The following is a 23,265-nucleotide window of genomic DNA, read 5'->3' as shown; positions in this document are numbered from 1 at the left end:
TTTATTTGTTTATTTCTCAGATGCTCTTTTAGGTAAGAATGACCATAACTGTGTATTTTCTTTACTGGTATATTTAATTGCATCTAAAAGTTTGACTTTGATAACTATCATTTATTGTTTGCTCTTAGATTTGAATGACACAAACCCAAAATGAGTGAGAAAAAGCAAACAAATATTTTGCATTTCTTTAGTAATACCAAAGATAATGGAACTAATGATAATACTAACAATAGTACCAGTAATACTTCACCTAACCATGAGCTGATCAATGAATCAGAGCCGCCACTGTCCTTGTCAGGCACCACTAAGAAAATCATTATTTTACAAATGTATTTATCTTTTTTAAAAAAATCATATTAATAGTCGGTGGAATTTAAATTATGAATTTAGTGGTTTGTGAGGTCTGAAAGGGTGGTGACTGATGCACTGGCAGACCCCCTACTCTGTCCTCGTCCTCCCTACCCCTGACGGCAAGGGTCACAGGGGGAAAAGTAATCCATATCTATGGGGATGCTCTGATACATTCAAAATATACAAGTGTACCTGGACTGGAGATTATTACAGGCAGACCCTACAAGGCTCATTGGAAGTCACTAAACTGCTCTATGCTTGTGTTTATAGGAAAGGGCAGGAAAAAATTGGAATGATTTTTTTTTTAACAATCTGGAAAATTTAAAAAACTGATTTGGACACATTTATTATTTTATGTTTAGCTTTAACAAGGCTTGTAAAATCCTGAGCTCTTGTGTCTCATTCTTACCTATATATGAGTCTGTGCTACCCTCTAGTGTACACACTAGAACATTTACTTCTGGTATATTCATAGAACTAGAGATGGCACTGGAATTTTAGGATATATAAACATTTTCTTGATAATCTCAGTTCTAAAAGTATACATTGAGCTGAAACAGATTACCTTGATGTGATCCCTTACCAAGAGTTTGTTATATTAATCCATATTATATCTATCTTCCTTTGTTCCTCTCTCTTTCTTTATTTTCCTCCTTGTCTCTCATCTTGCTTTCTCTTTCTCTGTTCTCTCTCTCCCACTCTCCCTTGTCCTCTCTTTCTCCTCAATTTTTCTATCTCTTTTCTTTCTTTCTTCCTCCTGGCCCCCTCTCTCCTCCTCATTCTCTCTTCCCCTCTTTCTCCTTCTTTCTCTTTTTTTCTCTCCCGTCCCATCTCTCTTTTTTCTTCTCTCTCTAATTTATGTCCCTGTTTTTCTCTACTTTCCCTCGCTCTCCTCTTTTTCTATTCTCTCTCTTCCTCCCTTTTCCTTCTTCTCTTTCTCTTTTTTTCACCTCCTTTTTCACTCTTCTTCCTTCTTTTTCTCTCTTCTTTATTCTCTCTCTCTCTCTCTCTTCTCTCACTTTCTTCCTCCTCCTCTCTCTCTACATTTATCTCTCCTCACCTCCCTCTTCTCCATCTCTCTATTTCTTCTATCTCTTCCCCATTCTCTCTTCTACTGTCTTCACCTTCTGTCCCATATCTCTTCTTTCTTCTTTATTTCTCTCTCATTTATGTCCATTTCTCTTTCTTTCTCACTATCCCCCAATATATTCCTCTCTCTCTTTGTGGTCTCTCTCTCTCTCTTTCTCTCATATCTTTTCTTTCTCTTATTTCCCCCTTTATCTTCCTCTATTCTCTTTCCCTCCCTCCCTTGCCCTTCCTTGTTCTCTTTCTTCTCTTTCTTCTCTCTCTCTCTCTCTCTTCCTCCTCCTCTTTCTCTCTCTTCTTCCTCCTCTCTCTATCCTCCTCCTCCTCCTCCTCTACCTCTTCTTCCTCCTCTCTCTCTCTCTATCTCCCTTTCCCCTCTCTCCCCCCCTCTCTCTCTCTCTCTCTTCCTCCTCCTCATTCTGTCTCTCTCTCTCTCTCTCCCTCTCTCTCTATCTCCCTTTCCCTCTCTCCCCTCCCTCTCTCTCTCTCTCTTCCTCCTCCTCTTTCTCTCTCTCTCTCTCTCTCTCTCTCTCTCTGTCTCTCTTCTTCCTCCTCTCTCTATCCTCCTCCTCCTCTACCTCTTCTTCCTCCTCTCTCTCTCTCTCCCTCTCTCTCTATCTCCCTTTCCCTCTCTCCCCCCCTCTCTCTCTCTCTCTTCCTCCTCCTCTTTCTCTCTCTCTCTCTCTCTCTCTTCCTCCTCCACATTACCTATAATATATAAAGCATGCAACTCACCAGCAGGTATATGAGCAATAATCATCCAACAGGGACTTTTATACTTCCCTGTTCTTTCTACAGATCACTCCAATATGTTTCATACAATAGGAAGACACGCACTACTAAAACAAGGATTTGTTGCAAAACTTTATTTACAAACATATCTACAAGAATATTGTACAGTGATTGTAGAAGATCACAATATCCCAATTGTTTTCTCATCATCTGAAAGGGAAAGTGTGGGAGGGATTGTAATTAGAGGAGAGAATATATAACCTGGCTATTGTACAGGTAATAAAAGGACTTTGTCCTCCATATTATTACTCATTGGCCAATCTGTGAATCACAATCAGTAATAGCATTTCACTGACTTGACATAACAAATTAACAACAGACCATTAAACAGCTGCTGTGTGACTCATCTACAGGGATGGGGGGACAATACCACCGAGAAGAGAAGGTATAAAGATCACTCGTATGCAATACAATTCCTGGAAAAGAAAAAAAAAGGACAGAAAAGGTGGGATGGAAAGAAAACGAGAGGAAGGAATAAAGGAAGTTGGAAGGAAGTAAAAGAGGAAGAAGAAAAGGATAGAGGTAGAAAGGGAGGAAGGGAGGAAAGAAAAATTTGATCAAAGAAAGAAAGAGAGACTTAGTGAAGTAAAGGAAAAGAAGGTAGAGAATAGGAAAGGAAGTAAGAGAATGAAAGGAAGGGAATAAAGAAAAAAGAATAGAAAAGAAAAAAATGAAAGAAGAAAGGGAATAAGGAAGGAGCGTAGAAGGTAGGAAAGGGAATGGAAGAAAGGAAAGAAGAAAAAGAGAAAACAGGAAAGAAAAGACAAATAAAAAAGGAATAATCAAGTAAAGAAAAAAGAAAAGAAAGAAAAAAGAAATGGGAAACAAAAATAAAAGTTTCAATGGAAACGAAGGAGGAAAGGTGTAGGGAAATGTAGGGAGAAAGATGGTGGAAGGGAAGAAGGAAAAGAAAGAGAGAGGAAGGAAGAAGAGGAGGAAGCAAAGAAAAAGGGAAGAAAGAAAGAAAAAATAAATAAAAGAAAGGACAGGAAAGGGAAGCAAAATTTTATGAAATTAAGAAAAAGGAAAAGAGAGTGAGAGACATGGCAACCAATGTGGTGAAAGGCTCAGTAAAGGAAAAGAAATACAAAAGGATGGAAAAGAAGGGATAGGGGGATAGGAAAGCAAAGAAAGAAAGGAAAGAAGGGAGGAGAGGGAGGATAGGGTAAAAAGTACTGTAAAATGAATGAGAAGAGGAGGAAGAAGCAATATATAATAAAATAAAAGATATATATATATCATCTTATATCAATACTATGTACAAGGTAAAGTCACATAATAAAAATAAGATAATTTAATAAAGATGAATATCAATACATGAGACATTTCCTGCCTAAAGTTCTTTAACACAAATCAAACCACCCGATGACAGCCAGTGAGACATCTCTTTGGCCCGAAGCCCAATTGCCATAAAAGTGACATTGACTGAAACATAAATCTGTTGGATATTGATTATGGTTATCACCAATATTAGTTATTATTTGCCATTTGTTTAGTGGTTTATTAGGTTTATTACATTTCTGGACTTTTGCAGTCACACATGTCTCAACTATCACAACTGATTTCAAAGATAAACTTAAGACTTAACCACATGTAAACCTAATCACTGAAATATGATACAAGCTTTAACATTTAAAAACAAATCTTCAAAAGTAGATTTCTATATTTTGAAATCTGACGCTTTTATTAAATAAAACCTGGTAATCTTACCATAGAGGTCCATGCTCAGGTACTTCCTTTTATATTGTGACAACATTTTGTCTCCCAGCTGTGGTTCCTAGTTGTCCACTAGTCACTGTGGTGTAAGATTGAGACTTTAGTTGGCTGGTTCACCAGAAATGACACATACATGGCCTACTGTTGTCAGCATTAGGAAACCCATCCTGCCATGCTGCTAATAAAAATGTGGCTGGGGAGACATTCCAGAAGATCAGCTGCACTGAGATGAAACAAAGAATGAAAAAAAGGAAATAGTTTTTTTTAATTGGTTATTGTTTAGGGTATGCAGGGCATTGGTAGACTCATCTCCTGGAATTACATCTACCCAGACTATGTTTTAAGGGGATTTCAAGGCTAACAATATGATTCCTATTTCAGCATTAGTCGAATCTCTAGTAGGCTTCTTTTCTTTTTGACTCATTCAGTTCCTGAGTTAAAGTGATTCCATATTAGATAGATGTCCTTCCTTAAAGCCATGTTAGAAATATCACACTGTATGTTGAGGAACAGTGATCCCTTCATGCTCAGTAAACCTTGGAATATTTTGGAAACAAAACATTTGCTGCCAACATGATATAAAAGTGCAAAGTATATTTCTGGATCTGGAGAGAGTGTATCTATATAGTACAGGTTCCTGAAATAAATGCTCAGTATTTTTAGAAAAATTTTAAAAGCCTGACCAGTCAGAACATTGGAATTTGCAAAAGCAGGTCAACAATTGGTGGTAAGGCGTGGTTACAAATTGCTTAATACAACAATAAAATAGATTTTATGTATAAAGTCAATCCGAAGTGACAACATCATTGTGATGCTTCTACTACTACCAGCATAACAGTAAGCTTGTGGTAAAAGCAAGTCAGCTCAGCTATTAAGAACCTGGCTACCCAAAGTCCTGAGATATTCTTCTACATACAGTATATGTTGACCGGTGGTCTTGGTTAAGAAGGTGGTCCCATACCCACCAGCCTCCTAAAGAGTGATATTAGTTTGTCCCTATGACGGACATGCTCAGTGGCAAATAATGGTGGTAGTAACTTTACTGTGCTTTAACACAGGAGAAGAGATACAAAAACCCAAAAGAAGAAGCAAAGTGAAGAAGGCTTTGCACTTTTCTACTTTCAATATGTTTCTGTTGAAAATATTCTCTGTAGTAATAACATGTGCCCACCCCCTCTATACAGTCATAGAAATAGTTTTTATATTCTGTGTCTTTGCCTGGTCTGGAGGTTCCTTTGCAAAAACGGATGAAAGCTTTCTCTTTGACATGCTGTATTTGTGCTGTAAAGACTTCCAGGCTTGGTAAAATCCTTTATCAACTGTTGAAGACATAAAGTAGAAGATGAGAGGGTCCAGAAAAGCATTGCAAGTGCTGGGTAGGAGTGCCGCTTGGCGCCATTTTACGCTGTCATGTTTAACGAAGCCCACTATGTGAGAAATATTATAAGGGGCAAAGCACACTATAAAGACAGTCAGAGTCGTGACTGCCACTCGAATTGCTTTCTTCTTGTGCTTGACGTGCATGCAGCATCTCATCAATATCTGAATACAACGGGTATAGCAAAATAGAGTAATACCCAGAGGCAGGAAGAAAAGAACGATTGAAAACTCTAATCTTGCCGGTAAAATCACATCCAACTGACTGGGAGTAAAATTTTCATAACAGAGCACCTCGTCGTTTTCTTTGGAAAGAAACATTTCAAGACGGCCTTTCTGGGTGGTCTCAATGACGAACACAAATGCCACATGGGCAAAGACAATAACCCACAGGATAACGCAAATACAGGAAGAATAAATGGGCCTCTTGTAGATCTTGTACTTAATTGGAAAAGCGACACTTAGGTACCGACCAACACTCACGGCAGAAAGGAAGCAAACACTTGCGTAGATGGTGCTAAAGTGTATGAAGTTGTACAACGGACACAGGATCTCCGGAAGGGTCCATCCAGATAAGAACGTTTCCATAATTTTTATAGGCAAGAACATTATGAAAACAAGGTCGGAGATGCAAAGATTAATCATGTAGATAAGGTTTGGGGTCAGACGGCTTTTAGCCTTCTTGCAAAAAATGTAAAAGACTAAAAGATTGGAAGGCAGCCCCAAAAACATGGTCATAACGTAAACTGCCAGTGATAGGGTATCCAGAGGCATCTTATAGGTGTCAACGGAAGGCCAGGGAATCCATGAATAAAGACATCTTTCCTGGACAAACCTACAGCATAGAAAACTATTCCAGTCCCAAGAATAGTCAGACCTTCAACAAAAACATCCTTAGCCTTTTCATAGGATGATTCTCTTGGTCTTCCCAAGGCAGGACTGTGGACTCAACATTGAACGGAGTCTGTAATGAGGCGACTCTATGCTAAGTATGAAACATCTGGATCGCATCCAACTCATCCTTTATTTTTCTCTCCTAAATGCATGGGAAATGGCCCATGAAGATTGGTAATCTCTGCTAATGATTCTTCCAACAAGCTCACTTAACAAATCGGCCTTGACTAACATCCAATAAAACCATAAATACATAACTGATTCTATAACATGGTTTTGAATTAGTATTGGAGCACCAACAATAAATTGATAAGCTGCAGAGATTTTTACAGATCTGAGAAGAAAAAAAGAGCTAGTTGTGCTTGATGGAGAGAGTGTTAGCTGGTACAAGATCACGTGTATAGGAGAGGAAATTTGTACACTTGGAAACTGTTGCTGGGAGAACATCGCTTATAGCTATATCAGAACCTGGACAGTTGAAAGAACAAATTGATACTATTTATGTCAAGTAGATCCATAGTATTTAGTGATTGGAGGTGATGTTACTGTTATAGTGTACATAGGCTGAAACTGGAGTGTCCTTAATTGGCACCCAAAAGAATAATTTTTCAGATATACTCATGTATTGTACAGATTTTAAAATTGTTTAAATTCAAGCTACAATAATTTTAGTTATTTTGTTAGAAGATGACACCAGTTGGGGTGCCTGAAGTTGAAGTGTTTTTTTAAGACGTGCAGCCTTCTGTGGCCCTCTAGGATACCAACATCACATATCTCAGGAGGAATGAAGATGCCCACCTAGAGTTATACCAAGTAGGAGATAGATCATCGGGCCATATGCAAGAACCAGGAAGGGCCAGTTGGCTCCCAATAACTGAAAAAGCAAATGGCAGTGCATGACCAGGCATAACAAAACAGAGGTCTACATTCCAGCAACAGGTGGGTAAGTATGTTTTTGTGAGGTGTAACCAACAACAAATTAAAAGGTGAAAGGTTTCATGAAATCAATTCAACAATAAGTTTGAAACATCTGGATCTTCCTTTTCCTCATCCTTTTTTCCTTTAGTAAATGCATGAGAAATGGTCCATGAAGATCCCTGATTATTTTTCTTTAAACAGGTTCAGTTAAGAACGGGGCTGCATGCAAGACGCAAGAAAGTCAGTTGGCTCCCAATGTGAGTAAAAGCAAGATGGCAGAGTAGGAACAGGCATAAATTGGACAGGTGGGTAAACATGTTTTTGTTGGGCTTAACCAACAACAAAGGAAAGAAGGTAAAAGGTTTGAGTTTAGGAAAGCCAATTCAATGCTAAACCAAGTATGAAACATCTTGATTGTAGCTAACTCATGCATGTTTCTCCTAAGTACATGGGAGATGGTCCATGATGACTAATCTTCACTAGAGATTTTTCCAACAGGTTCCCAATGACGTAAAAAGCAAGATGGCGGTGCAAAACCAGGCATGGTGGACGAGGGGTTTACAATCAAGCAACAAGGAATTCCACCGGTGGGTAAGGAAAGAAAGTGAAAGGTCTGATTTTATGAAGTCAATTCAACACTAAAACAAGATAGAAACATCTTGATTGTAGCCAACTCATCCTTTTTTTCTCCAAAATTCAAAGGAAGTAGTCCATGAATACTAATAATCTCAGCTAGAGATTTTTCTAACAGGTTCACTTAACAAGGGCGCCAGATGCAAGAACTAGTAGGTGACAGTCAGATCCCAATGACATAAAAAGCAAGATGGTGGTGCAAGACCAGGCATGATGGAAGAGGGGTTTACAATCAAGCAACATTGAATAGGCTGGGTGGGTAAGTATGTTTCTGTGGTTTAACTATGAGGTTTAACCAATGACAAAGGTATGAAAGTTCTGATTTCTTGAAGTAATTTTAGCTCTAAATCAAGTATGAAAAATCTGGATAGTAGACAACTCAACCTTTTTTTCTCTCCTAAATGCATGGGAAATGGTATATTTAGATCAATAATCTCTGATTATGATTCTTTCAACAGGCTCAGTTAACACCAGGGATGGCTGTAACAACCAAAAAGGGTCACTTCAAGGGTCGCTCCAAAAAAGATAACAAGGCAAGACCATGCATGATGGAGGAGGGGTTTACAACTGAGAAACATTGAATTGGACAGGTGGGTATGCATGTGTTTGTGGGGCTTAACAAAAGAAAGTGGAAGGTCAATTCAATGCTAAACCAAGATGGAGACATCTTGTTTGTAACCAAATCACATTTTTTTCTCCTAAATATATGGAAAATGCTTAACAAGGGGGTCGGATGTAACAACAACCAGTAAGGAACAGTCAGCTCCTAATGACATAAAAAGCAAGATGATGGTGCAAGACCAGGCATAGCAGAAGAGGGGTTTACAATCTAGCAACATTGAATAGGCTGGGTGGGTAAGTATGTTTTTGTCAGGTTTAACCAATTACAAAGGTATTAACGTTCTCATTTCATAAAGTCAATTCAGCTCTAAGTCAAGTTTAAAAAATATGGATTGTGGCCAACTCATCCTTATTTTCCTCTCCTAAATGCATGGTAAATGGTTCATGAAGATCAATATTCTCCACTAGTGATTCTTCTGACAGGCTCACCTAACAAGGGGGGTGGCTGATAAAAACGGGAATGGACGTTCAGCTCCTGTAAATACAAGATAGTGGGGCAAGCCGGGGCATAATAGAACAACGGATTACAATAGGACAACATTGAATTGGCACAGTGAGTAAGTATACTTTTTGAGATTTAAACAGTAAAGGTAAGAAGGTCAATGGTTCGATTACAAGACGTCAGTTCTGTAGTAGGACCCTTTTCTCTTTGCATTTATCTTCTAGTGTCTAACCTCCACCCCACCCCTCACCTACCAGCATGAGCTTCATGTTGTAGGACACTATAGTGTCACGTCTAGGATGGAGGTACCCAGCAGCAGTCTTTTTAATGCTTATGAAAGGGAGGCTTTTACAGCTATATACCACCCCCAAAATGCCTTGCATGCACATATTATGGAAAGAGTGTTGCTAAAGCTAATGGAGTGGAGACAGGTTCACTTTTTTTATAATATCAGATAAGCTTGTAAACACTGAACAGACAAAAACAGATTAGGTGAGTTCTCTTTGACTGCCAGGCTACTATCACTTACTATTAGTCACAGATAACAGATCGTAAAGTAATAACGGCGAGTGACGTCTCTGCGGCCTTACAAATTCAGCTTCCACACCATGGATCTGAATCCGCAGCCCGTCCTTCCTGAACAATAAAGATCTTCAATGGATATGAAGAGGTGTATTACGAAAACTGAAACGGACTAGAGAGAATCTTGCGTCAGTCCAACTCACTCAATTTCGAGTACACTCAGATCTCTGAGATGGATGAACAGATTGATGTAAACCATTAATGAAGGACCTTTTGTTTGCTAAATCACCGTGAATCATAAACACTTGGCATTGTTGTAGAAAAGATAAAGATCTTTGGAGTTTATTTTTGTATATGCTGCTAGGTAGATCTACCCTATCTGAAGAGAAGACAGAAAATGAAGGGGCATTTAGAATTTTAGACACACCAGAATCAACACAGAAGACAAAGTAGATTTCTATTAAAATATGTTTTATTTGGGTTTACATAAAATATACATTTATGACATTTATTCCAAATATAAAACTGATAAAAAAATCATCACACACCTATACACTCATAAACCTATATACCAATACATACAATACAATATGAAAAAATCCCCAGGGTAATCATATTTTTAAATTTGATTCTAATTACATAAGCTAAATACCATACCATAAATCACAATGGGATGTCAAAAACTTTGTGTGCACCAATTGCCTTTGCAAACCCACATATTACCATAGAAAGTGGTGGTGACATTATCATTGTGCTGTACATAGCCTGTGCAGAGAGAAGAAGTATGGAAGGGATCCAGCAGCTTCTCCCACTACTTGCAGCCTGAGAAATGCTCTGTGTTGCAAGCAAATGACCTGTCAATGGCATGGCTGCAGGTGCACAGTAGTCTGCCATGTTTATTAGCAGGGGTAGGAAAATGGAGCATGCCTGGTTTGCATGGAGCAAGTGGAAGCTGAGATGACTAGAGTCTGGACCTGCCTGAAACTGAGAGAAAGTGGAAAATGCAGGAAATGGGACATGGTCCAGGCCCTGTCTGGGACAGATGGAAGATGCAGGAGCTGGGACATAGACCGGCCTGGGACAGAGAAAGCAGAGAAGGTGGAAGGTGTGGGATCTGAGATGGTGCCCTATCTGAGACATAGCCCTACCTAAAGTTGTGAGAGCAGATAAGGTGGAAAGTGCAGGAGATGGGACATGGTCCTGGACCTGCCTGGGACAGATGGAAGGTGCAGTAGCTGGAATATGGATCTGCTTGAGACAGAGAGAGCAGAGCTGGTGGGAAGTGTAGGAACTGAGATGGTGCCGTACCTGGGACTGGGAGAGCGGAGTGGGTACAAGCTACATGAGCTTGGACCTGGACCTGCTTGAGACTGAAAGAGCATAACAGGAGGAAGGTGGTGCTGGAGCCAGGAAAGGACCTGCCTGGCATTGAATGAGCGGAGAAAGTGGAAGGTGCAGGTGCTGGCGCATGGACCTGTCTGGTACTGGAAAGCAGAGATGGTGGAAGGTTCAAGAACTGGGATGATGACCTGCCTGCGTCTATAAGTGCAGAGAAGGTGAAAGATGCGGGAGCTGGGGCATGGACCTGCCTGAAATTGGGAGCACAGATAAGTTAGAGGGTTAGTAAACTGGGACATGGACCTGCCTACAGATACGGTAGAAGGTGCAGTAGCTGGGACATGGACTTGCTTGAAACTGAGGGAGCAGAGAAGGTGGAAGGGGCAGTAGCGGAGACATAGACCTGTCTGAGACTGAGAGAGCGGATTGGAAGGAAGCTGGAATGATGGCCTGTCCCAGTATGAAAGAGAGATAGAGAGAAAACTAAATTATCAGAAGATGCTCAGACTATGCGCACAGTGGGGAAGATTTACTGAAGACTTAAAGACTCTTACCGAAGTGAATGATGACCTAGCAAGCAATATTTCACTTAGCTTAGTAAAAGAGATAAAGCTCTGCTGACTTCAACCATCCAAACGTGCGCAAGAAAATTTCCTTTGTTTTCTTCCTTGCACATGATTGGGTATTTTTTGCAACGTGAACTATCACCACATTCACTAAGCTAAGCGCTATATCACTTGCAAGATGATAACTCACCTTGGTAGGTGAATGGCATCATTTCCTTTAGTAAATCACCCCCAGTAACTGCATCAGAAATTGGCGTTAGGGCTTGTTCACACAGACTGTTTTACAAAGAGAGGTTGAAAAAGTAATTTTTAGCCAAAATCAATCAGTAACTGCAAAGTCCTCTTTTTATAACTGAAATAAATAAGAGTGGTTAAAAAAGCTTTTTTCTGTTTTTTTTTGTACAAGTGTTCAGCCAGCGCTGTGGTTTTGGGTCAGGCCAGAGATTTGTCATGTCAAGGTTCGTACATTTGTCAATGGCTTCAATTGATTTGAGCAGGGACACTTTTGAAGTACCTAAGTGGGTTGTAAGTTTAAAACGCATTTTGGACACATTTTGGACGAAGAAGAATGAACAACCCCTCCAGATCCATTTAATGACATCTGCAACACTAGAAAACAACTACTATGCAGGTTTCCAGATGTTCTATAATGCCTTTTTACACCTTCCATAGCTATCCTTCCATTTCTACAAGACCCATGGCTGCAGAGTGTCCAATGTGGTATAACTGAACTGCAAGCATGCATGACCCTTAGAGAGTAAGCTTTTTAAATGCAGAGCAGCAAGATTATCCTCAGGTACCTCCCTTACACCACTCCAGGTAAGTCAATGTACGCTTCGTTGCAGCATAGCAAATATCCAATTTACAGGTAATATATTACTCAGCAGAAGCAAAGGAGCAGATAGCATAGAAATCACCAATGTAGTCTTCCTGTGCTGGCATATTGGCTGACTTGATGAGTGTGTAGCTTTTAAGTTTGCTGGGTGGTGGAAATACTTTCAAATTTATGTGCACAGGGAGCTGTACTTGTTTGTTTTTTTATAACAAATGTTTTGCTTTGGGTTGCAATGCACAGAAATGCCCATGTTTGTTATATTGTCGTGGTGGAGAGGGCAGTGGATAAGTTAAGGTGCTCCCTAAATTTTATGCAGGCCATATTATCTCTCTTTGGCTTGCAAAACGTGAGCCTACAAAAATCATTGTGGGCTCAGCTGCAGCATGCATATAGAATACACAACTGACCGTCTTCTTCTCTCTTCCTCCGGCCGGCTTCTGCACCTGATGAGTCACCGGGGAGTTCCCGGTGACGTTGGCACATGTGTACTTTGCCCGCGGGACGGGAACTTCAAAATCCATTTGTATTGCATTCAATATAACTGTATTGAATGCAATACATTGGATTTATATGTGTGAAAGCAGTACACTGTTTTCAAGAACATTTATTTTACAGTATATATATTAGTATGAGTATAATATGTATTTTTTAAAAATATAAATATATAGATTTTTAAAATGTATTCAATTTATTATTTTTACATGATTTTGTGTTTCAAACTTTATTATACCCATACTATATTATACTGTAAAATACATTTTCATGAAAAACAATGTACCGCTTTTGGACATATAAAACCGGAAAGAAATGAACTGGTAGGGAGGTTAAAGTTGTCCAAGAGTGGAGATGATAGGCAAAAAACCTGGGAGATCCAAAAAGCTTGGAACTGATGTCTTAACAATAGTTTGCTAATAGCTGGCAAATGTTTCCATTCTTGGGCAAGATCCATTCCAGGTTTGCTGTATCACCCAGTTTCTCCAATGTAGTCTATCTTCTCCAGTCTTGGAGAGCTTTGATAAATTGTGACCTTCATGCAGCATGTGTGCACTATTTTTTGCTTTCCCTAAAGGTGTCTGCTTTACCTCATTTTTTATTTGCACATATTGCTTTTAGGATTATTTATAATCAAACTGATGTTTTATTTATAATCAAACTGATGTTAATTATCTGACTAATTGGCACCAGTCAGATAAATAACCCTGTGGTCCCTTTGGAGGCCATCATATCACAAAGTGGAACACATTTTCTTGGGGTACTTTGCATTTTTTTTTTATTTGGATGCCAATGTATGAAAAAAAATAAATCAATGTTCAAAGTGCAGCTGCAATGCATGCATGGTAGGTTACAGAGCAGATGTTTTGCAGATACATATATATATATATATATATATATATATATATACACACACAGGGCATGATCAGGCTTTACAGCAGTTTGTGTTATGATTGTGCTTATTGTGCTTTGCCAGGCCATCAGGTTTTTGAAAACTTCAGTGGTCAGATTTTCTAAGGTTTGCAGTTTGAATCCCCAACAACAATGATACAATGGTGTCACTCCTATGCAGCTGGAGTCTCCATGTATTTGTTTATGGTACATTATGGATCTCTCATTATGTGTCCATTGGAACATTACTTGCCTTTGTAATGGCTATGAAGTAGGGTGGCACCAAGTATCCTACTGAAGATTGCAAGTCCTGAGAGATACATGGCAACAGTGCTTGATTCAAATGTCCATTCGTCACACAACTTTTGGAAAAGTTGTCTTTTAAAGGGGTCAGAGCACACAGAGCTGACATTTTAGTTTTTGATAGGTGCTTGGCTGGGAAGGAGGGGGTTAATTCACCTGGCAATTATGTTAACCTATTCTCACTATACCTGCACTGAGTTCCCAGAACTGTTTATCCACTGTGGCCATTATGCCATTATATGGGGTTCCTGTCATCCTAGACTGATTTCCTGGGGTCTGTGTGCTTATAAGGGCTTCCACTATACCTATTGTGAGTTCTTTGGTCTTTACGCTTGCAGTGCCCATTATACCCTTGATGAGATCTTGGGCCTGCATATGTGTTGTGCCCATTATGAGGGATTCTTGCCATCCCAGCACTGAGTTCTTGGGTCTACACACCTGCTGTGTCCTTTATAAGGGGTTCCTAACAGTCTGTGGTCTGTGTAACTGCCGTGTGCATTATGAGGGTTTCCCACCATCCCTGTGTAAAGTTCCTGGGTCTTCACATCTTTGCTAATTATAAGGGTTCCCACAATCCCTGTGCTGAATATTTTATAAAATATTGAGAAAGCAATATAGAGGAGCACCCACAACACAAAGGTGTGTGGGAACACCCAAAACTCACAGGTGTACGGGAACTGAGCTAGGAATAATTTTTGGATTATACAAGAAGCCAAAAAAATCTGAAAGCAATACAAGATGCACTTCAGGAATGTCTCAGCTTGGCGTATTCCACTTCAGGGTCATATTCTCGATTTGCTGACTTTTTTTTTAAATTAGTAATGACGGAGTAGTGAATTTCATCCTGGGATTCATCATTGGTTCTCTTGGACGACTCAATGTTCTCATACTGCAAAAAGATGAAAATCAGGAATACAAATAAAATGTTTGCACTTTAATTCAGAAGGGTCAGGTTTGCTGTAATGGAAACCCAGAAATGTTATTGGCCATGGTTGGTAATGTTAGATGGTTATGATAGAGGTAAAAGTGTTTTTTCATAACAAAATGTAAAAAAAAAATATTTTTAATAAAAAAAATTCAGAACATTTGTATCTATGTATACAATATGTTCAGGAAGTGAAACATTTAAACATCTGGACATTTTTTTTTTGATAAATATGAATTTTTTACATACAAAGTGGACCATCATTCACTGTCCAGCTGCAGGAGTTTTGTCTATGCAGGCTTTGTAATCATTCTTGCAGCAGGTGCAGAATTATTCACCCAGGTGAACTTACCTCAGCTGTGTTGGGCACTTTTCTGACAACGCTGTAAACTGTGGTGATGTCATTATCTTCCATGGCACTGAAAGTTAAGTGATAAGTAAGTTTTTAGAAAAATTTTCCTGCACTGACAACAATTATAATCATCTTTTTTATATATTATGGTGTGAGGGTTTGATTTAACAGGGCATTACTATTATGGGGGGCTTCCAGCATCCTAGTTCCCAGGTCTGTACACCAGCTGTGCCCATTATGAGTGGCTCCCTCTCATTCCTGCACTGAGATCCTGACTCTGTACACCCGTGACCATTTTGAAGGGCTCCCACCACCCCTGAGCTGAATTACCTGGTCTGTACATCTACTATGCCCAATATGAGGGGCCCTCACCATCCCTGTATTGAGTTCTTGGGTCTGTACACCTGCTATGCTCTTTATGAAGGGCTCTCACCTTCCTTGTTTCAGCTTTATGGGTTTGTATACCCTCTTGTGCCCATTACGGGGGGCTCCCAGCATCCTTGTGTTGCGATTGAGGTCTGAACATCTGCTGTGCTCATATAACAAAAGTTGGGGCACGTAGAGGGGGACACCCAAAACTCCCAAGGTAGCCAGAGTTGGAAATCATGGCAGGGAGATCTCACTATATATATATATATATATATATATATATATATATATATATATATAAATAATTAGCAGATTTTTTAAAATGTATAACTGTACTATATATATACCAATATTTGCCCCTAAAAGTAAAATCAAAGTGTGCATTGGATAGGGGATCTAAGATATTTGGATACAGAGATTTGGCCACTGTGGCCTATTGCTTCCTCCCAAGCCATGCTGGAAGTTGTAAACAATAGTGATATCATCTTCTGAAGGGAGGTGGAGCTTTTGGTTGCCAGGGGTGATGTAGTCAATGGCTGTGATGTTAAAACCCCATCTTTGTCAAGCAAAATCCCTGTATATACTTATATAAGTACCATTATTTGCCCCCAATGGAACAATCAAAATCTAAATTGCCCCCTCCTATCTAGGGCGTTTGGATACAGGGATCTGGCTACTGTGGCCTACTGCTCCCTGCCAAGCCATGCTGGAAGTTGTAAACAATAGTGATGTCATCTTCTGATGACCTAGTAGGAGGTGGAGCTTTTGGTTGCCAGGGTGGACCAGTCAGTAGCTGTGAAATTGGAAGCCCCTCCTTGTTTACCAAAAACCCCGCCTCCTGTCCACCTTTAAACATCTTTGAGTAAACAGGAAATGGCGTTACCATAGTGCCAACTTCTAATAAGGATTGGAGGGAGGCGCTAGGCCGCAATGGCTGGATTTCTGTAACCTGACCTCCTAGATAGGGGTTCAATTCAATTTTTTATGCACTATGGATTCAGCTGACCTGGGAGGGTTTATCTGCCTTTTGGCTGGGGCAGGAGGGAATTTTACACTGGCGTAATTGAGCTGGTCGATGGAGCCGTGCATGGATTGCGCCTGACGTCCCATGTTGTCAGCTGATTCGTTGTTCGACTGTTGGATAAAATAAGTTTAAATTAAGGTAATTATCATCTTCACTTCAAGTATTATCTTACACAGGTGCCCTAATCTTGACATTCCTAAATAATAGGACATTTTGGGAGTAGGCGGAGTTTCTTCCATATATGGGTGTTATTTTGTAGATTGGGGGTGTTTTGTGGGATGAAAGGGGCGAAATAAATTTGCTCCTATTTTTTAAAAAAAATATGAAACTTTATTTAATTTTGTATTTTATCTCTCTTAATTTCATGGAGGGATGGCCAACATGAATGTTGTCTGAACAAAGATTGCCTAATCCTCCCAAAAGCAGATGGAAGCATTATCACGGAGTGATAGGGCCTGATTTATTAAAGCTCTCCAAGGCTGGAGAGAATACACTTTCATTAGTGAAGCTGGGTGATCCAGCAATCCTGGAATAGATTTCTGCAAAATCATATGCTATTTGCTAACAAATGTTTTGAATTCTGTGAGATACATTTCAGGTTTGCTGGATCACCCAGCTTAACTGATGAAAGTGTATTCGCTCCAGCCTGGGAGAGCTTTAAAAAATCAGACCCATATTGAGAGGTGATAAGTTTTATAAAATGTTACATGTCAATGTTACAAACTGGACCTGTTTTTTTAATACTCTTGAAGAATGGACAATATAAACCAACATGGGAGAACCTGGGTGATCCAGCAAACCTGGAATGGATCTGGTCCAAAATAAAAGGATTTACCAGCTAATAGCAAAGGATTTTTAAAAAATCTATTCCAGGTTTGCTGGATCATCCCAGTTCTCCCATTATGGTCTATCTTGTCCAGTCTTGAGGAACCATATTACATCAAACGCACATCTGACTACAGGTGCACTTTAAGTGTCACCTAATTTTACCGCCTTAGATGTAAATAAAGTACAGCGTGGTCCTCACAGCCTTGCTTTTGTAATTGTCACTGCCTGACATTTGCATAGAACTTGAGTTCAAATTGCAGCCATTGTGTTGAGTGGAATCTGGCATCCCTAGCTATGATATTAGGTTCACTGCCCAAGCACTTTTGCTCTTGGTGACGCAGCATTTTAGTTAATTTTTTCTTTTTACCTTTTTCATAATGAAAAATGATGAATCGTTTGTGTCATCTTCTTTTTTTCTAGAGAACGCTCCTCTGATGCTAGGCAAGGAAAGAAGAAATTAATAATATGAAGAAGATTTGCAATTATCATAAAGGTAATTATCAAGGTGCTGTTATCATGTAACTTTCTGATTTTGGAGTTTGCCTTTTGCTGGTTCCACCCCGTCATCAATATGCTAATACGATTATTTTTTTTCCTTATATATTTTGGATTTAGTGATGTCATCAGTGGGTGGGGTTATTATAAAAGGCTGTAGGATTTTGTTTTTCACTATGCGATGCAGGATGGTGGGAGGGGTATACAGGGCATTGTACATAGATAGCTTCCTGGAAACATCACAGCACCCTGCTTCAGTACCCATCTTAAGTTTCCTCAGCTCTAACATAAGCATGGGCTGGCTCATAGGAGGAATTATGCAAATATCAAAATGCTTTAATGGGTGATCAGTCTGGATCAATAGGCATCCCTAGGCTGAACGCCCCAAGTAATACCCACATCTGATACTAAGCCTCCATGATTGAAAGAACTGAAATCCAATGAATGAAATGGGCGGGCCAGGGGCAGTTGGGCTGGGATTGAAGGGGCTACATGATGCTGGCCGTCCTGCAGCCAGGAAATAAAGCAGGCTCTATTTGACTTTGCTGCAGCATCTAATGTTGTTTACAGTGTACAATAAAATCAGAGTAGGCAATTTCTGTCCAGGATAGGAGCCTGGAAAATGTACCTTTTTTTTTAATTTAATTTTTTAAAAATATAATCCATTGGATTCTATATTTGGCAACAAGAAAACCTCAGTTTACAATTGTATGCACTACAGTGCAGGTATAGTAAGACTTGTTCAGCCATTGGTTTTGGTACATATCATATCTGACTCACTCAATTTTAATAAAGTGTTAAATAATTCCAAAGAATATTATTGATTTTTTTTTTTACAAAATTAATAACTGGGGTTGGAGAGAACATCCCTATGGGGGCTCAGACAGCAATAAAGCCATTCCTGAGCTTCTAAAGGCTTTTATTGCTGTGCCCATTATAATGGAATTTTGTTCACTTCCTGTTGTGTCTGATACCTATTAATTAGATAGGAAGTGAAGGGACTTTTCTTCACTTCCCATTGTGTATGATACCAATAAATAAATTAGAAGTTGGCAAATTCTGTTGGCAAATTCTCTTTTCCTGTTTCTTTGTCAAATATGTAAAAGTAGGAATTTCCCCACAAAAGTCTATTATGCTGACTTTGCATGAATTTTGTAAGTTCAGGAATTGCTTCAATTAAATTGTACCCATAAAAGAGACCATACTTCCCAGGGAAATCTAACATGTTACTTGCGTGGCCAGTCCTGATTATAGAGGGTGGATCAGTGGATTGGGCATGTGTTTAGGTCCTGCTGATATACTGATCATATTGGTCAGCTGAGCTTCGATGTTCTGAATGTGTCATATGGGTTCGTCCAAGATCTGAGCAAATCATCTTACCATACTCTGAATCGAACAATCAGAAAGATAATAATTAATAGAGCGATGAAGGGAAACACTGCCATGGATGCAAATTTTCCTATGGAGGTGGGGCTGTCTGCAAAACAAAAGAACAGATCCTTGGCTTAATACTACGAAACATTCTATAGCATAACAGAGTGACTTAAAGCAGACCCGGCCTGGCACAGTCTTATCATTATGCCTTACGCCTATGAAGTTATAAAGTCATCATGAGTCTTCCACCCTTGAAAAAAAAATACTAGCTCATTGAAAACCAAACATTGGAATAATAAAGAAAAATGCTTGCCATGGACCCTGGCTTCTGGATTTTTTCTGTAGACCCTGGTGATATTACCGGGTCTCCTTGCTGCTTCCTGGGAGATGCCCCAAATCTCACAATCTATACGCTCATGTACCGTGCTTGAATTATTTCATTCATTCATGGAATTTGGAATATTAAAGCATAACGATCAAAAAAAAAACACTTACCTTTCTTTACCCGTGAAAAGCTTTTGATAAATCCAGTGAGTTCTGCTCTGTCTTCCCTCTTCTTCCTGGCCATCCCCATTGCATCCATCCTCCTTTTTTAGGGTTTTTCCTCACATGAAATGATTTTACACTGCACAGGCGCTAGATCGGGCGACATGTCTTTTTCCAATTGTTAAAACTGACTTCTTATGTCACTGCTCATGCATGAGATTGGCGCTTTTTTGTTTTTACATTCCAGGAAATCCCTTGACGCATGCCCGATCTCAGACATGTGCAGAAGGAACAGCCCACAGCTTCCTGGAATATGTAATGCAAGTATTCCATGAGGCTGTGGGATTCCCCTTCCTCCCCCAAAAAGTAATAAAAAAATAAAAAAACATGATATAAATGGAGTAGCTACCCTATTATCTAACAATAAAACTGTGATGATAGGTCCACTTTAGGCTTTCCCAAGAGTTCCTGGATGGCTGCCTGGATGTTAAATTAATTGTGGAATCATAGCAGAGATTTTGCTTGTTGCATTCAGCTTTATTTCCATTCTCAAATATGATATACTAAACGGCTAATGATACACTTGTGCCCTCTAGTGAATCGTTTTGGACTCACTTGAGCATGTAACACTAGAAAATCTCAAATCAAATTGGTCAATACTAGATGACAACAGTTGGGGAATCTTACCCTTTTCCAGTTTCAAAACTTCATGTATCCTTGTAACTCTCTGATCTCTGATGTGAGTTGCTGCAAATCATAAGCCATTCCACACTTGTGACTTAACCCTTAATGGATGAGTCAGCCTCGGGTTACAAGATAGTTTCTCTGTAATAATGCTTCTCTACATCATAATCTATTTGGTGCTTTTGCAATGTTTTACCATGTAATTAATGATTCTGAACATCCCATTCCAAAACCATTGAAGTTAGAATAGAGTTGACCCTCCTATGTACCTCTAACACTATTAATTCCCATAGGAAGACTTTCCACAAGATTTTGAAATGTATTTCTTTGGGAATGAGTGCCTACTGAGCCAAAAGAACATTTGTTAAGGTATTGATGTTGAATGAGAAGACCTGGCTCGTTATCCAGTTCATCTCAATGGCGTCCATTAGGGCTGATGTTGGGGTCCTGTGTTGGCTACTCAACTTCCTCACACCAAACTGGTCAAGCCATGTCTTTATAGAGCTGGCTTTGTACACGGAGGTCACATAGTTTAGTTTTAGCAGAAAAGAGCCTTCACCAAGCTGTTACCACAAGGCTGGAAGATCACAACTGTCTTCAATGTCCATGTGGCATCAAGTATCAGTCACCATCCACTAGCCTTGTCCTTGGTGAAGATGTTTTGCAGCCTTCAGAGTTGCATTATCAGTGTTGGAAATATCTCAGAATTTATATCCATAAAGCACAAACACCTTAATCCAATAACCATGTAATGTGACAGTGCAGATGTTGATTGACCAGAATCAGGAAGTGTAAAGTTTGTTGAACCACCCTGTTCTGTCAACCCTGTTTTAGTTTTAACACCCTTCAGACTTCCTGACACCAGGGATGGGATAATGTTAACAGATGACCTGAATAAATGGGAACTTCATCTTTGTAGTAAAATACCCTTCACTGGAAACTATTCTCCACAAACAAAGCAATATTAGCCCTCATAAACCAAACTAGATACACACTTGTCTACAGAGCTTACACTTACATGATACATGTAGATAGACTACATTCGAAATTCCAGGACCAACATCATTTTGTGCCACGCAAGAATACTTCCCAGAGTCTTTTACTTGTACATTGTACAGGCTAAAAAAGCCATATCCGCTGCTCAAAGGGACATCGTTTAGATAAAATGTGTAGCCAACATCTGGGTTGCCTTTTCCGGTGCATGTCATTTTTACATCCATATGTTCAGTTACATGTTCTCCTGGTAGAATGTTCAGAGTTACATTTCGTGGAGCATCTGCCAAAGCAAGCAATATATTAAGTTAATTATTTCTTTATAGTAAATATCTCTCGCAAGAGTTTCATTTAAATTGCATTCTGTGATCACCCAAGAGTAGGTGGGGGTGGAGATATAATGGTTTGGTTTTAGACAATCAGAAATGTAACAGATTCCAAAGGTGGCTTTTTCATAGTAGGTCATTCAATGAGGACTCCAGTGTTTCTGGTTCTGTATACTAGTTGTTCCCAATATAAAAGCCTACTTTAGAGATACAATTTTCAAAATCAGACATGAAGTCTCTGCTCTCAGTGGTACTCCAACCATACCACCCCTTCCACCTATATATCATCACTGGCCTCCCTCAGCCCTGTCACTGTGGACAAAGTCTCTTCCCTTCTCTCATCATCTCAATCTACTACCTGTCCCCTTGATCCTATTCCCTCTGATCTACTCTGTGCCCATTCCTCCACCCTGGCCCCTGCCCTAACCAAACTATTCAACCTTTCCCTTTCTACTGGTATCTACCCCTCTGCTATCAAACATGTCAATATTCTACCTATCTTGAAAAAACCCTCACTAGCCTCCTCCATACCCCCTAGCTACTGTCCTATCACTCTGCTCCAAACTTCTTGTTTTCATTCTCCTGTTTCCAAGGACTTTGAGGTCTTTGTCCATAAAAGACTCACCAATTACCTCACCAAATACTCTCTCCGTGATCCTCTCCAATCTGTTTGCGAGCTGCCCATTCCATTGAAACAGCCCTTACTAAAGTGTCTAATGACCTCATCAGAGCTAAGTCAAAAGGCAACTTTTCCCTCCTACTCCTTGATCTTCCCTTTGCTTTTGCACTAACCCGACTCTCTGCTCTACAATCTGTTATGAATGCTGCAGCCAGACATATCTATCCTTCCCACCCACCAACCTACCTACCTACCCCATACACAGCCTTCCCACCTACCTACCCAATACACAGCCTTCCCACCTACCTACCCCATACACAGCCTTCCCACCTACCTACCTACCTACCTACCCTCAATACAGCCTTCCCATCACTTATCTTCCTTTGTAGTTCTCTTCATTGGCTTCCATTTCACCTTAGAATCAAATCCAAGTTCCTGTGCTTTTCCTTCCAATCCCGCCGCTCTCTTCGCTCCTCCAATGACCTACTAATGACTTTGCATGCCTACTCTACTTCTTCTGTCTCCTAAAATCCTCACTACTTACCCACCATTGCATATCTTCCCGCCTATTGAGTGAAACTTCCCCCACCTCCTTGATTGTAAGCTCTTCTTTACAGGGTCATTTGCAGCCACTGTGTACAGCACTGCATAGTGTTGGCACTATATAAATCCTGTTTATGAATATTAATAATAATATTATAAAGGCCTCTCATCATTTCTTTGCTCCATTTCTGAGGCTGTCCACCTGCTGTCCCTGTTTTAAAACATTCCCATTCATCTGATACCCATACTCTCAATCTACACACCTGGTGTACCCATTATGAGGTATCTCCCATACCTACTCTGAGTTCCTGGCTCTGTATACCAGCTGTGCCCAATGTGAGGATCTTCTCACCATACCTGTGTAGAAATCCAAGGTCTACACATTTTCTGTTCTCAGTATGAGAGGTTCCCACATCTGTACACCTGTTCCCACCATCACCACTCTTCATTCTTGGACATATACACCTGTT

At 39.8% G+C, this 23,265-nt stretch overlaps 2 protein-coding genes across 5 annotated transcripts in view; both read right to left on the bottom strand.

Moving 5' to 3' along the window:
* Positions 1–5,121: 5,121 nt before the first annotated feature.
* On the bottom strand, positions 5,122–6,096 carry LOC140341210 (free fatty acid receptor 2-like). The gene has a single exon (XM_072426776.1). It carries the CDS (start codon positions 6,094–6,096, stop codon positions 5,122–5,124), a length of 975 nt encoding a protein of 324 aa, XP_072282877.1.
* Positions 6,097–9,804: 3,708 nt separating this feature from the next.
* Positions 9,805–23,265, bottom strand: part of LOC140341329 (B-cell receptor CD22-like) — a 38,658-nt gene continuing 25,197 nt past the window's right edge. For all 4 annotated transcript variants that reach the window (XM_072426991.1, XM_072426994.1, XM_072426995.1 and 1 more), the window contains 6 exons: positions 21,333–21,590; positions 19,151–19,247; positions 17,643–17,712; positions 16,430–16,557; positions 15,055–15,121; positions 9,805–14,666 (listed from right to left, as the gene is read on the bottom strand). In XM_072426991.1, the coding sequence (XP_072283092.1) occupies positions 14,523–14,666; positions 15,055–15,121; positions 16,430–16,557; positions 17,643–17,712; positions 19,151–19,247; positions 21,333–21,590 (764 nt within the window). In that variant the 3' untranslated portion in view covers positions 9,805–14,522. The remainder of the gene's footprint in view (positions 14,667–15,054; positions 15,122–16,429; positions 16,558–17,642; positions 17,713–19,150; positions 19,248–21,332; positions 21,591–23,265) is intronic.

The sequence above is a fragment of the Pyxicephalus adspersus genome, chromosome 11 (genome assembly GCF_032062135.1).
Source record: "Pyxicephalus adspersus chromosome 11, UCB_Pads_2.0, whole genome shotgun sequence".
NCBI lineage: Eukaryota > Metazoa > Chordata > Amphibia > Anura > Pyxicephalidae > Pyxicephalus > Pyxicephalus adspersus.
Note: the sequence above shows the minus strand (reverse complement) of the source record. Positions and strands in the feature narration are given on the sequence as shown.

Bases quoted from the DNA above. Each gene is read 5' to 3' on its own strand.
- LOC140341210 (XM_072426776.1), bottom strand. From the start codon at position 6,096: ATGCCTCTGGATACCCTATCACTGGCAGTTTACGTTATGACCATGTTT.